Raw genomic sequence first — 14,806 nt, forward strand, 5'->3', positions numbered from 1 at the left:
GAACATAAGGGGCAGGATACACCAAGCGAAGACGAGGATGAGCCTCGCAAGCAAAGCACTGGGGAACAGAAGAAATTCCCACCAGAAGTCAAAATAGTAAACGACAAAGGGGAGAAACAAAGCGGCACTCCTAGAGACACATGCCCCAGGGCCTATCACCGTGGAGTTCTACCACTGGTCGTCCCAACCGATCACCTTTGACCATCGGGATTACTCGGCAAGTATCCGGCATGCAGGATGGGCTGCCTTGGTGTTAGACCCGATAATTAATGGATACCACTTCACACGAGTCCTGGTGGACGGCGGCAGTAGTTTAAACCTGATATATCAGGACACAGTCCGCAAAATGGGGATAGACCCAACAAAAATTAGCCATAGCAATACTACCTTTAAAGGAGTAATGCCAGGCCCAGAAGCCCATTGCACGGGCTCCCTGCTACTAGAGGTTATATTCGGCTTTCCCGATAACTTCCGCAGCGAAAATTTAACCTTCCACATCGCTCTGTTCCAAAGTGGCTATCAAGCACTACTCGGACGCGAAGCTTTCGCTCGCTTTAACGCAATACCGCATTACGCTTCTCTCATGCTCAAGATGCCTGGTCCACGTGGCATCATTACAGTAAATGGAAACATTGAGCGCTCCTTGCGCGCGGAAGACCGTGCGGCCGCCTTGGCAGCCGCACACTAGACGGCCTCACCAACTAGAGCATCTGACAGGTCGTTAAGACCACGGACACGGTTAGACGAGTCCGGTGCAGCTATATATAATTGATACAGGTTTGATGGCTATACTCCTATAACAATACAAGGGGCTCAACGCGTGTAAACAAGTGACAATTAGGCTCAACTTTACTCATCTTGAACTGTACATGGTTTATTTAGTATAACCTACCTTTTTGCACGACAACTTTTCAACTAAGTTCCTCTTTTTTACAGATGACCATCGTGCTACACCCGTCCAGGATACAGCACAACGGAGACACATGCGCAGACGTGCAGCAGGGACCCGTTCCAAGGATTCTTTTTAGATTAAGACCCTGCGTAAACCTTTTTTACTGTCTCTTGTTGATACACATCCCTCGGATTCTCAGTACAATTGAGAAGGATGCTGACGTATTGGCATGTGGCCACGTCAGAATATTGCACGTACCTGGACACCAGGGGCTTATTACAAAGGGCACTGTTTAAGCCTGGTTTACATCATAAAGACCGAATACCTTAGGGAGTGTTCGGCGTCGCGACTTTGGCCTTATATGCATCAGCTCCGAATCATGTCTTTGGTCAAATGTTGGGTTTGCCCGGATCCTGTGTTTTGCTGCCTTACGTTCCGCTCTATCGGCTAAGGTGGCACCAGGAGAACTACTGCGATTGTGCCATGGTTCATCCGGACGAGCACCTCAGTAGAGAAAGCCAAAAACTGACTGTCATGATATAGCGTGAGACTGGTCAACCACTCGATGACCTAGTGGAATCTTCGGGATTCCTCCGCCTTAACGAAGGGCCGTTTCCCGGCCAGGCATGTACGCGCCCCGAATTCGGATGAGCACGGAGCCATCAGGGGCTATATAGTAGCCCCACTGTCAAACTCCTCTGGCTAAGTGAAAGTGTTAAAGCATTATAGTCCGATTGCCTAGTTCGCTACGCTATCACCTCCTTAATGGACCAAGATGTTGGATCAAGTGTGAACATGCGTCTTCTGCGAACACCCCCGCATTATATGCGTGGGGGTTGAAGCCGACGACTGCCATCTTTCAGGTTATATACATATATACATAAACGGCCGCACAGGAGGCATCATAGTCCTTTCGGGCAAAAGTATAAATACAACCTTGATAAAACTCAATAAAACATTGTTTTTACAATGGGAATACATGTCACTTAAACATAATATTCTTCGAGCACTAAGCCTCTATCGAACGAGCGCCTTCAAGAACTTCTTCAAAGTAGTGCTCGGCAGCCACTCGGCCTATGGTCGAACCCGGTGCCGCAACAGTGGTGGCATCCATCTCCACCCAGTATGTTTTGACACGGGCAAGGGCCATCCGCGAGCCTTCTATGCACGCCGACCTCTTTACAGCATCGATGCGTGGCACAGCACCAAGGAATTGTTGCACTAAGCTAAAGTAGCTATTCGGCCTTGGCCCTCCTGGCCACAGATGATCCACAACGGACCTCATGGCAAGTCCGGATAATCTATGGAGCTCGGCCCAACCGGTCAATCACTCATTCAGCAACAGCGGACGGACTGGAGCGTGAAACTGTGACCAGAACAGCTTCTCCACTTCAGGACCTTTCTGATTCTTGAAGTACTCGACCGCATCAGCAGCACTTGCAGCCAAATCCATGTACTCGTCCGCAGAACTCCATAGCTGGTCCAGAGGAGCATATTTTGGATCTTTGAACTTAGTCCACAACAAGAAGGGCTTCCCAGAAACGATATCCGCACCTTGATTCAGCTCCTCCTTCATCGCTCTAATTTTGAGCAGGCTTCCTTGGCAGCCACCCGGGCCTTCTCCAGGTCCGTCGCCTTCGCCCAGTTTTCTTCTTCAAGAAGCCGGTAACGGTTAGCAGCATCTTTTAATTCCATGGCCATCTTGGCAATTTTTTCTTTGCTCTCGCAATGTGCGGCCTGTTCGGCCCTTAAACCCTCGGCAGCCTTTAAAGCGGCCGCATTGCTGCTCCTTGTTTGCTCCTTGGCTCGGGCAAGCTCCGCCCGAAGGGTCTCCACGGTGACAGCTCCATCTGCAGTCACAACATATTAAAGATACTGGCATCATGCTCCTCTTACTATGTGATGATCACCAGAAAAATCACTGACCCAATGCCTCGTCAAGCCGCTTGTTGACAAGCATGATGTCGGCATCTGCCGCATCCAGCTGCCGCTTTAGTTCGGCAAACCCATCAGTCCGGCTAGCCACCGGAGCTTCCACCACCTGCACATAAAGGCAGTCTGGTTATTACCTGGGACTATGCTCCTCTGTTTGCCGCTGTTTTCGACGACAACCAGAGTCTCAGGGGCTACCATCAACACAGGGCACATCTAAAAATGTACGGTACTGTCAAAAATGTACATCATTTCACGTACCTCAAAACCCGTCAGTAGACTCATAAAGGCTTCATGCAACCCGCTTTTGACAGACGAAATCCTTTCAACCACCGTACCCATCAACGTGTGGTGCTCTTCTGAGATAGCCGCTTGCTCCAGCAGGTCCCTCAGTACGTCCGACCGCACACCAGACGGTGCCAGACTCTTTTGATTGCTCTCTTCAAGAGCCGGATACTGAGGACTTCGGGTGGCCATAAGATTACCTTCTGGCCTTGCCAGATCAGGAGAAACCCTCCACGACGACACCTCGGGGTCACCCGCCTCGTGAGGCGGTGTGGCAGGGGGGGTGTTTCGCTCTCCATCATCTCTGGAAGAAGATCCCCCGAAGACGAGCTCTGCTGAGAAGGGATAAGATCTGAACTGCAAGATAAATGCTTCGATTATTTTCCTCAGAAGTAAAGCGAGATATTTTCACTATTAAGTACCCTTTTATTTACAGCTTTGTGGAGGGCTGGTCCCCTTGAGGGCATAGTGCGGCCAGGGTATCCCCTAGGGCAGGACCCTCTAGCGGAGATTTCTTCCCCCGTTTGGAGACCATTGTCTCCGGGTCCTCAGAGGCAGTTCTCTTCCTTCCCTGGGGAGAGGAAGTTTCAGTTCCTCCTCCCTGGCTAACCTCCTTCGCGGAGGCGCTAGCCTCCTTGTTCCCCCCTTTATCCTCTCCTGAGGGCACTTGATAAGGCGCGATCTCCAGCATCCTGGTTAGCACGGGATTTGGTGAGGTCTCGGGAAGGGGGGCCGGATACCTGATCAACTTTGCCTTCGCTATCCAATCCTGGACAAACAGCGGCTTTTTTAGGGCAAGGTTGCTATAAATAAATGGACAGTGTGTTCGGATGGGGGGCTACTTACTTGGGTATCCGGGCGATTGCAGCTCAGACCTGCATCCTCGGTGATGTGCGGACACATTATTTGTGGTCCGAAGAACAATTTGTACATCTCTTCGTGCGTCATGCTGAGGAAATGTTGAATAGCTCGCGGTCCTTCCGGGTTGAATTCCCACATGCGAAGGGGCCGGTGTTTGCAAGGCTAGACTTGATGAACTAGCATAATTGGCACTACCATAACTAGACTGAAATCTCTCTCAAAGAGATCTCGGATACGGCTTTGCAGTATTGGCATGTCCTTGGCTAGACCCCAGCTCAGCCCCCTGCTGATCCATGACATCAGTTGTGGTGGGGGGCCTGAGCGAAAGGCGGGGGCAGCTACCCACTTGGCACTTCGGGGAGCTGTGATGTAGAACCACTCCCGCTGCCACAATCCGGACACCTTTGGGAAGCAACCCTCAAGCCATGGAGCGTCAGTGATTTTGCTTATTAAAACACCTCTGCACGCCGCGTGCTGCCCCTCGATCATCTTCAGCTTCACCTCGAAGGTCTTGAGCCACAGGCCGAAGTGAGGGGTAATGCGGAGGAAGGCCTCACATACGATAATAAATGTCGAGATGTGAAGAAGGGAATCCGGGGCCAGATCGTGAAAATCTAGCCCATAATAGAACATAAGACCCCTAACAAAGGGATCCAGAGCGAGGCCTAGTCCTCGGAGGAAGTGGGAGACGAACACGGTGCTCTCGTTGGGTTCAGGAGTAGGGACGACCTGCCCTCGGGCATGCAGCCGATGCGAAATCTCGACGGTCAGATATCTGGCCTCTCTCAACTTCTTGATGTCCTCCTCCGTGACGGAGGAAGGCCTCCACCGACCTTGAAGGTTGGATCTGGACATAGTTGAAGGTCCAGAGCACCTGACCTAATCTTTGGGTGTTAGAACTCGAGGCGAGGGAAGGATTTGATTGAGCACGAGAGGGAAAAAAGAAAAAGCCGTGTCCCCTTTATAAAGAGGGTGAATATCAAGTGTCCTCCTCGTAGCCATTTGGGACTTGCCTGAGATCTAGGAGTCCTACCAACAGGCACGGTTGGGTTACCCACGTTCGTATTGATGAGAATCATGTAATAAAGGGGACACGATATATGCTTCGACAAGACGTGCCAAGGAAACCGCCTCGCGAAACACGCTGAGATTGGTTATGAAAAACGATTCAAATAAAGACCTGGCTATGGTGTGATGTCACACTACGAAATACGTCGGCAGATTAGATTTGTGAAAATATTATTCTCTCTACAGTTGTATGTGGAACTTGTTTTGCAGAGCCGGACACGATCCTCGTGTTCAAAATCTTCTATGAAGTATTCAGAGGAGGAACCCGCCTTGCAATGCCGAAGACAATCTGCGCACCGGACTCATCGTCATTGAAGCCTGGTTCAGGGGCTATTGAGGGAGTCCTGGATTAGGGGGTATCCGGACAGCCGGACTATATCCTTTGGCCGGACTATTGGACTATGAATATACAAGATTGAAGACTTCGTCCCGTGTCCGTATGGGACTCTCCTTGGCGTGGAAGGCACGCTTGGCAGTACGGATATGTAGATTTCCTTCCTTGTAACCGACTCTGTGTAACCCTAGCCCCCTCCAGTGTCTATATAAATCGGAGGGTTTAGTCCGTGGGACTAACTACAACAATCATACCATAGGCTAGCTTCTAGGGTTTAGCCTCTTCGATCTCGTGGTAGATCAACTCTTGTACTACTCATATTATCAAGAACAATCTAGCAGGAGATAGGGTATTACCTCCATCGAGAGGGCCCGAACCTGGGTAAACATCGTGTCCCCTGCCTCCTGTTACCATCCACCTTAGACGCACAGTTCGGGACCCCCTACCCGAGATCTGCCGGTTTTGACACCGACAAAGAGGTTGCTCGAATCCTGCTCCCCTTGGCCCAGAGGTCCACATAAGCTGAAGATATCACCAAAGAGAAGGAGGACTACACGTTCTTGCAGGCTGTGGCCGCCGAGTTCAAGGATTGCCCAAGAGAGGTACGATAAGAGGTGTAAGCAGATTGAGGAGGAGCACAAAGCACAGGGCTTCGTTGACAGGTAGCTGAAGGAGAAAGCGGAAGAGTTGAACACGTGGTACAACAATCGATCCCGCGAACTCAGGAATCGCGAGGAGCAGTTGTTGGCCACTGCCAGAGAGAAGGCAATGTCCCGTGATAGCAAGTTGGCAGATCGCGAGATGCAGCTCAATGTCAAGGATGAAGAACTTGTCTCCTGAGAGCAAGCCATTGCCGCTACTCTGTGTAGCAAGGATGATGAGATTGAGGAGCTTGTGAAGCGTCACACTCAAAAGTTTGAGGATGACCACCAACAGGCCTTGGAGGCACATGCTTTGGAGAACGCCATCAAGCTCAAGGAAGCCAATGACGAGGCTGCAGTTGCTACTACCGCCAAGGCAGATTTAGAGTCCTAGGCTGGCAAATTGAAGGAAGAGCTCACCACCAATGGCAAGGAGGTCGAGTCCCTCAAGGCCGAGGCGCAGAAAATAGCTCTCACTCCAGGGGAACTGTAGATGCAGCTCCCGTTCAAGGGCCAAGAACTAATCACCGCCAATGGCGTTGTCCAAGATTTGAAATCCAAGCTTGCCGGACTGGAGCCAAACCTTGAGTCCTCCAATACGCGAGAGAAGGCCTTGACAGAGAAGCTCGCCGCTGTAGAAACTCTCCGGAAAGCTCACGGCTGCAGAAACGCTGGACAAGCTGCAGAAAATGTAATCCCTCTGGATAGACGAGTTAATTGACACAGCCGAGCGTCTCTCTTCCCAGCTTGCAGTCATGGACATGAGGAGCCAGGGCTTCCCTACTTCGGAGCACGAGATTGCCAGCGCCAGACTATCCAAGTTCTTTGATGGCTTGATTGAAGCATTGAAGACATATCATGATGACAGGAATGCGGCCTTTGCTGACGAATCCTGGAAATTTGCTCGCGATGTGCTCCACACTACCTTGGTCAGTCTGCTCTACCGCAATCCAGGGCTTGACGTCTTCAAAGCCTTCAAGAAGTTGCCGGTAAACACAGATGTCTCTGCTGTCGTCAAGATTGTCGCTCCCATTGCCGACAAGGTCCTCACTATTCCCAGGGTTCAGGGCGACCGCACGAATTAGGCTCGTCATTATGTTTATCGCCGCGCTGCCAAACAAAAACATATTTCAACCTTATGTTAGATCTTTGCTATTTTCGTGATGTAATATTACTTTTAAGTAGTGGCATGAACTCATGCCATCCCTTCGCTCTATTTTGCCTTCTGTCTTTGTACAATTGAGCACCCTACGCATGGCGGAACCTTGCCAAGGCTAATCACTAACCGCGAGCACTTTGAGGACGGATCCTTAGCAACCTGCTGGTAATGCTGCCACCGGCAAGTTACCTCTCGATGCTATCAATGCAGCTACCTAAGCTATTGAGCAGGCTCGAAACAGACAAGGGCGCAAATGACCACGGCGGGGTTCCTTCGCGTGTAGGTTTCTTATACAATCATCAGGTTCAAGCAAAGGGAATCGCAAAGAGTAAACTGAGGAACAGGAAGTTGAAAACAAAATTCAACTTAGCTTTTCCTTTTGCTATAGTCTTCGTTTTGTGGGACGAATGACCCTTCCTCCTTTCTTCCCCCCCTTGGAAACCTTATACGCAAAGATCTCTTTCCTCTACGAATGGAATGCGTACCAAGGATCTTGACGCGTCAGGAATTCCATTAGGGGAAAGCGAGGTGGAGATCTTGTCGTGGCATCCTTGGCGACACCCCGTAGTTGCCGCGACCTGGTGGATATCCAGTGGACTTGCCGCGGCCCACAACACTGACAGGTACCTGACCCTGTCAGGTGGGTACCCCTGTCGCTGGGCGCTGGCTTGTTGATCAACAACTGGGCCGACCACGCACGCTTCGTCGCCGGGGCCGGCCTCCCCTGGCCGCCGCTCGTGTCATCATGACGGGAAAGTCGCAGTCCGTGCCTGATCGAGCGGGGCCACTCTGGTGGTTGCATTCGCGGGCACGAGGAGGAGGCAGGGGTAGAGCATCGGCGTCGTCTGCGCCATGAATGTCGTCTTCGCCTGAGCGTTGAGGTAAGCGTCCGCCCCCAACATCTCCACCGCTTGCTCCTGCCACGGCGGGCTCAGCGCCCGCGCTGCCTGCGCCAATCATGCCCGCCGCAGCTTTCGCTCCATCCGCGATGGCGGCATCGCCTGCGTCACTCACAGACAAAGGCGACGGGTGTTGGGACATAGAAGGCTTGACAGCCATGGAACCCTTCTTCTTGGGTGCCATGGGTGGTGATGATGATGAACTCGAAGGAATCGGCGCGCCACCCACTGCCTTGGTTCTCGCCAATGCGCTCCCCTACCTGGTGTGCCAAAGATGTCGGTGTGGAGCCGGAGATCTATGGGGCAAGGATGCCCCTTTGCTGGTTCGGCTGGGGATGAGTTGGCGCGAAGAGCAAGCACAACAAGAGACACTACGATTCTTACCCAGGTTCGGGCCGCTAAGAAGCGTAAAACCCTACTCCTACTTTCATGTATTGGGTGAATATGGAAGAAAATACACGGAGCGCTCTCCCCCGGCAAGTCGCTAGGAGGGAGCAGTTGCACGGATATCTGTGTGTGTGTGTGTTGCAAGGTTTCCAAACCCTGTAAAGGTCGCCTTGGCCCTCCTTTTATAGCTCAAGGGGTAACCACAATGGTAAAATGGCCATTGCAGGGTGATTATACTGATGTAGATCTATCATACTCCCTCTGATCCTAAATAGTCTGCGTATAACTTTCTGTGGTTTATCCCTATTTACTCTGCGCATTAGTCGAAACAAGCTCTACTTTCCTACTCTACCCTCCTCCTCCGTTTCCTAGCAATTAGTACTTTGCATTGATGACAGCTGCATGCAGAGAGGAGATTGGGCGTGTGCGCGGTAGAATGAGTCAAACGAAGCAGCGGCAGGAGCGAGCCAATCCTCGCATGCGCATTAATTGCGCCTGCTCCCCCATATCCCATGCAGATAGCACCAGCTTAAGGGCAAAATTGTCCAAAATATCTAATCCAAAGAGCTCCTTGGTATTTGGGCTGAGAGTTATACGCAAAGAAAAGAGAAACGGAGGGAGTACATAACTCTGCTAGTTAGGACAAAAGCGCATTAAATGCACTGCTAGGTGTCGCGTGGAGGGTGAACCCTGGCAAGGGTGATGCACCGCTTTTCCACCTACCTCTTATTATCTTGACACGTGATTAGGACGGGTGTCAATAAAGGTAATTCTCCTCTCCAACAAGCTGACACGCATGGGCTGCCTCAACCTAATCACCTGCAGGCTCGACACCTCACTAACCAGCGAACAGCTGGCCAGGGAGGTGGAGCGCTGGCGATTGGCGGCAAGTCCGAGCTTAGTGAGCTTGTCGGGTCTTGTCTTGCCAGCCTGTTTTTGCCGGGATCGACTGCTTCTGTTGTGAATTCCGTGGGTTGCTCCAATTATTGGTCTTTTAATGCGCTCCTTGATCTCACGAAGAGCGGCTTATCTGGTTTGGTTGTTGTTCCTCCGTCAAAGTCCCTTGACGGGCATGCTACTACCATCCTTTGCACTAGTCAGGGGTACTAGGGACCCCGTTCCTAGTGCACCAACAAAGGTGCACCTTTTCCCGGGAGCCCATTCGAAAAAAAACCTCAAAGTTAAGCGTGCCTAACTTGTAGTAATTTGACGATAAGTGACCGACTAGGAAGTTGATCCCGGGTGCGCACGAGTGCGGACAAAGTGCGTAGTAAAGACTAGTGTTGGTCTACGAGGCTAGTCTAGATCCCAGGCGCAACATCCAGGAAACGGTGTGTTTGGCCGGGGCATTAAAATTGGTACCAGAGCCGACCATCGCGATTATACGAGCGTGTGCGGGTCAGTTATGCATAAATGATGCACATTGGCTACTGGCACTAACGCGTACAGATGTGTGCCAGGAGGGAACGTTCCTGCTGGGCTAACGGGGACGTCGGTACTTTTCAGAGGAAGAGGGTGTATGACATCTCGGCTTAATAGGAATGATAGACTACTTATATCAACAAGGTGCACTTTCTTTTCCGGGAGCCCATCCAAACGAAACCTCAAAATTAAGCATGCCTCGCTTGGAGTAATTTGAGGATGGACGGCCGACTGAGAAATTGATCCCGGATGCACACGACTGGGGACAAAGTGCGCGGGAAAGACCGGTATTAGTCTGTGGACTAGTATTGGCGGGGGCGTTATAGAGGAGTTCATCTCTGAAGATAAGTTCGTCCATAACGCCCCAGCAAGTTAGGATGCTTCCTATTCAGAATGCCTATACTAAGTTGGCCATCATATTTGTCTTGGCACTTCACATGATCTTGTAATGATACCTATGAACATCTCAACCGAATAAAGTGGAGTGTTGTTTTCCCAAAAACAAGGTGGCATGCTCTTGAGCTAGAGTAGTCAATAGAGAAAAAACATTAAGAAAGGGAGAGAAAGTTTCGAGGAAGAGCAATGGCAAGTCTTGGGATGCGGACTATCTACTCCTGAGCTCAAATGCTCCTCAATGAACAGCAAAATCAAAAACAAATAATTTTGAGAATTTTTTTTGTGCAAACTTTTCTGGAAGTCATGGTAAAAAAACAAAACTGATGCTCCCAAAAATGCTATTTAAAAAGCATTTTAAGTGTCCATTTTGTTTTTTTGGCAAGGCCTCCATGAATGTGATTTCGGGATGAAAATTTGCAAGCACTGAGAACATTTGTTGAAGTTTGCATTAAAAGAATCAGTTTTTTTTTTCATTTTTCGGAATTTACTGTTCATCCAAAACTCAAATGAGCTCGGGGGCAGAAGGGGATTTTCTCAAATCTTGAATTTATACAGGTTACATATAGCGGTATTTAAAATGCATTAGTGGGTGTCACGGAAACTCATCTGCAGGCCAAAAAGTTGGCCACCAGACAAAATGCTCTATGTTTAAATAGTCTTTCAAGGCATAACAAAATAGTTTTTGTTTTGTTATTATAATGTTGCTTGTGTATATATGTTGTCAGGTCCAAATCAATTTCTGGTGACCTTGAGATTGCTTGTTGTGCAGTTTCTGTGTGAAGTGATGAGAAATTAGTGTAGACAACGAAAGGATCATCGTCCCTGTCTCTGATTTTCTCAGGATAAAACTCTGTCAGCCAAAGCAAGTGAGAACACCAAGCAAGCTTAAGGAGTTACAGCACGACACGATCTCCCCTGGATAAGATTCAGTCTGTCATATTATGTTTCTACATCACAGTCAGTCATATTCGGATCACAGATCAGAATTGACTTTCACTGATATGTTCTAACTCAGATTTCTACCGATACGTCAGAAGCCAATCAGTAGAAGTAGATTGGGCCTAGATTTAGCAACTCTCAACGTCTTGCAATTGACAGTATTTGACACACGAACGGGATCTACACTAACATAGCAACTAGATTTTTTACATGTGAATATTTTACACGACGATTCGAGCTAAAGCTGACTACCCCAACTATGATCGACTAAGCAAAACCTGCTTGCAAAGTTCAGAGTTCAGACTAGCGCGTAAGCAGGTTCCACAAGGAACGAGTCAACGTAGTCGTACTCCGTCCGGCCAAAGCCGCCGCTGGACGGCGCCATCCCCATGGGCTGGCACACCCCGTCTGCCGGCGACGATGGCACCGACAGTGGCGGCGGCGCCCACACGGAGGCCGACAGCAGCCGCCGGGCCTTCCAGCCGAGCACGATCTTGTTCGGTCTCGTCTCCTCCACCGTGTACCCGTCGTTGAACAGCCCGAGGAGCAGCCTGGCCTGGCTGTGGTTGAAGCAGCTCAGCGGCACCATCTCGAACCCGCTCCCGCGCATCCACTCGCCCCACCCGCGCCTGCCCTCGCCGTCCGTCCCTCGGTACGCGCGGCTCACGGCGCCGGCGATGTTGGGGGCGAGGATGACCCGCTCTACGAGGCCGCGCACCCGGCTCTGCGTCGGGAACCCGGCCTCCAGCGAGTCCCACACCGCTGAGTACCGGTGTAGCTCCTCCATGAACCGGCCCACGAAGCCTCCCGCCGCGGCGTCGCTCGCCTCCTCCTCGTTCTTCTCCGCTTCCCCTTCCTCCTCCACCACCGTCACCACCTTGGCCCCGAGAGAGGCCATACCGGTCAAGAACGACGCCACCGAGCCGGTGGGCCGTCTGACGGTGGTCGTCGCCGCGGCTTGGTGGAGTATGCAGTTGGCCACGAGCGTCTCCCCCTTGACCATCCTGACCGTCGCCGGCCGGAACCTCTCGTCCGAGTCCAGACGGCAATGTCCGAACGAGAAGGGCTGTCCGATGGATCCCGCGAAGGCCGCGAGGCGCCGTCCGGCCTCTTGGACTGCCCGCGCACCGCCCCCGCCACTCCGCGTGATGGCGGTGATACGCAGGTGCGGAGGCGACACGCCGTCGGGTCGTGAGGTCATGGCCTGCATCAGGGATGCCCACTGGATGCCCTCGGCGAGGTCATAGTCCACGATGTGGACGCGCCGGTCGCCCGCCACTGCCTCCAGGATCGCCTGGTTCGCGGTGAAGTGGCCGAACTTCATGTACGGCGACATGTCCTGGAGCATCTGGAATGCCGTCAGCACGTCGCCGGTGCTGTGGTGGTGTGACGCGGCCATGGCGGCTTGCCTGCTGGTCCCAGCGACGGAGTGGGACCCATCGAGGAGCCCCTGGAGCGCGTCGGTGAAGTGCGCGGCGAGGCGCTCCATGTTGGACGCGCCGGCGTTGCCGCTGGTGCTGGAGACCATCTCCTTGAGCCGAACCAATATCACCCGTGCCAGCTCCCGGCTCTTGTGCGGGCCGGAGAGCGCCTCGGCGGCGGCCATGAGGAGATGCAGCAGCCGGAGGCCCTTCTCGGGATTGCAGTCCGGCGTGTCGTCGTGCTGCACGGGCGTGCCTGGGTTCGTCGTGGTGGTGCTGCTCGGCTCGGACGCGTTGGAGTAGCAGGGGCCGTCCGTGAACATGGTTGGGTGCTCGTCGGGCTTGCCGATGAGAGCGTCATCGCAGAGCATGGACTCGATCAGGCCGTGGAGGTCGTGGCCGCCGTCGTCGGAGGAGAACAGGCCCCAGTCGGCGACCGGGGAGAGCGCATTCCAGCCGTACAGCCCCATGCCGTCGTCAAGGGAGGAGGACGGGGAGGTGGAGATGGAGCTATAGCCGGAGATCTCGAGATCCCCGACCACGTCCTCCATGGTCACGTCCATGGCTTCCTCGTTGTCACGCTGTACCTGCTGTCTCCACGTTGGAATGTTTTGGCGCGTGGGAGCAGAGGGGGGAGCGGTGGGCAGGGAGCACGGATTTTACAAGTAGAGAAGGACACGGGAGCTCGCTTATTTATAGAAATGGAGGAGGGTGTTCCATCCAGGGCGCCGGGACTCGGCAAAACCGGCATTGGCTCGAGCAGCAGGTTCTAGCCTCCCAACTGGGCCTAAAAAATTGTGTACCATGGGCGGAGCTTGTTTTTCTCGTTAAATCACATGGATCGTTAATTCTTTTTTGAGCAACGAGGCAAGCACTCTACCGATTGCATTAAGCAAGAAGAGAATGAGAATCATTCTAAAAAAACGAGAGAGAGACTGAGAATTTTCTATTTTTGCAAAGGAAAAAGAATGAGAATCTTTTTTGTTTTAATAACTCACTCACCGGGAATCTGGTTTATATTAGATTCTCATTCTATAACATTTTGCAAAGAAGATGATAATGTCCAATGATTAAAGAAAAACAAACTCCCTCCATGGTACCCAATATTTTCCAAAGAGAAAAGTATACTTTTCGTCCCTCAATTCTTCGCTAAGTTTATTTTTCGTCCCTCAACTCTAAAACCAGACAGAGTGCACCCCGAACTCTCGAAACCGGTCATTTTTCGTCCCTGCGACTGAGTCAACCCGGTTTTGACCACACGTGAACAGTACACATGATAACAGTAAATTCAAAAAAATAGCAAAAAAATCTGAAAATTTATGACATCAAAGATACTCAGTTAGCCACGTGTGTGCAAATTTTTGACATGTTTGGAAGTTCGAGGAGCTCGCAGCAAAAAAAGAAAAACTAAATCTACTCTGAAGTGAACAGTACATTCAAAAAAAATTAGAAAACAAGTCAAAAAAATTTGAAATTTTTTGCCATCGAAGATGCTTGGGTGGTCAAGGTGCATGCAAATTTTCGTGGTAAAATAAGATCCGAGGGTTTGGAAACCACCCGAAGCGGCACGCACACGTACGCTATTTTGTTTTTATTGGCATGACCTTCTCGGTTGTCATTTGACCACGAAAATATGTACACACCTTGCACACCCGAGCATCTTTGATACCAAAAAATTTCAGATTTTTTTGCTATTTTTTTGATTTTACTGTTCACTTCAGAGTAGATTAATTTTTTATTTTTGCTGCGAGCTCCTCGAACTTCCAAACATGATGAAAATTTGCACGCACATGGCACACCTGAGCAACATTTCAGATTTTTTTAATTCTTTTTGCTCTATTTTTCGAATTTACTGTTCATCTGGTGTACTGTTCACACGTGGTCAAAACCGGGTTGACTCAGTCGCAGGGACGAAAAAATAACCGGTTTCGGGAGTTTGGGGTGCACTCTGTCCGGTTTTAGAGTTGAGGGACGAAAAGTAAACTCAGCGAAGAGTTAAGGGACGAAAAGTATACTTTTCTCTTTTCCAAAACCCCAATATTTGACCCGTCTACAAAGGCCAACCTCTGCTGGGGTTTGATAAATCATCAAAAACCATATTGTAACAGAGTTCTCTAAAAACAAAGTTTAGGCTTGTTCTCAACAACTAGTCTCAGCTTGCAGCAAACAG

The 14,806-nt window shown here is 50.9% G+C and overlaps 1 protein-coding gene across 1 annotated transcript; it reads right to left on the reverse strand.

Moving 5' to 3' along the window:
* Window positions 1–11,179: 11,179 nt before the first annotated feature.
* Window positions 11,180–13,312, reverse strand: LOC125553981 (GRAS family transcription factor). The gene has a single exon (XM_048717616.2). The coding sequence runs from the start codon at window positions 13,197–13,199 to the stop codon at window positions 11,514–11,516; it is 1,686 nt and encodes a 561-aa protein (XP_048573573.2). The 5' UTR covers window positions 13,200–13,312; the 3' UTR covers window positions 11,180–11,513.
* Window positions 13,313–14,806: the final 1,494 nt, after the last annotated feature.

Source organism: Triticum urartu, chromosome 4A, assembly GCF_056163025.1.
Source record: "Triticum urartu cultivar PI428250 chromosome 4A, HENAU_Tu73, whole genome shotgun sequence".
NCBI classification, from domain to species: Eukaryota; Viridiplantae; Streptophyta; class Magnoliopsida; order Poales; family Poaceae; genus Triticum; species Triticum urartu.

Excerpts from the sequence above, each read along its gene's own strand:
- LOC125553981 (XM_048717616.2), bottom strand. The coding sequence starts at position 13,199 with ATGGACGTGACCATGGAGGACGTGGTCGGGGATCTCGAGATCTCCGGC.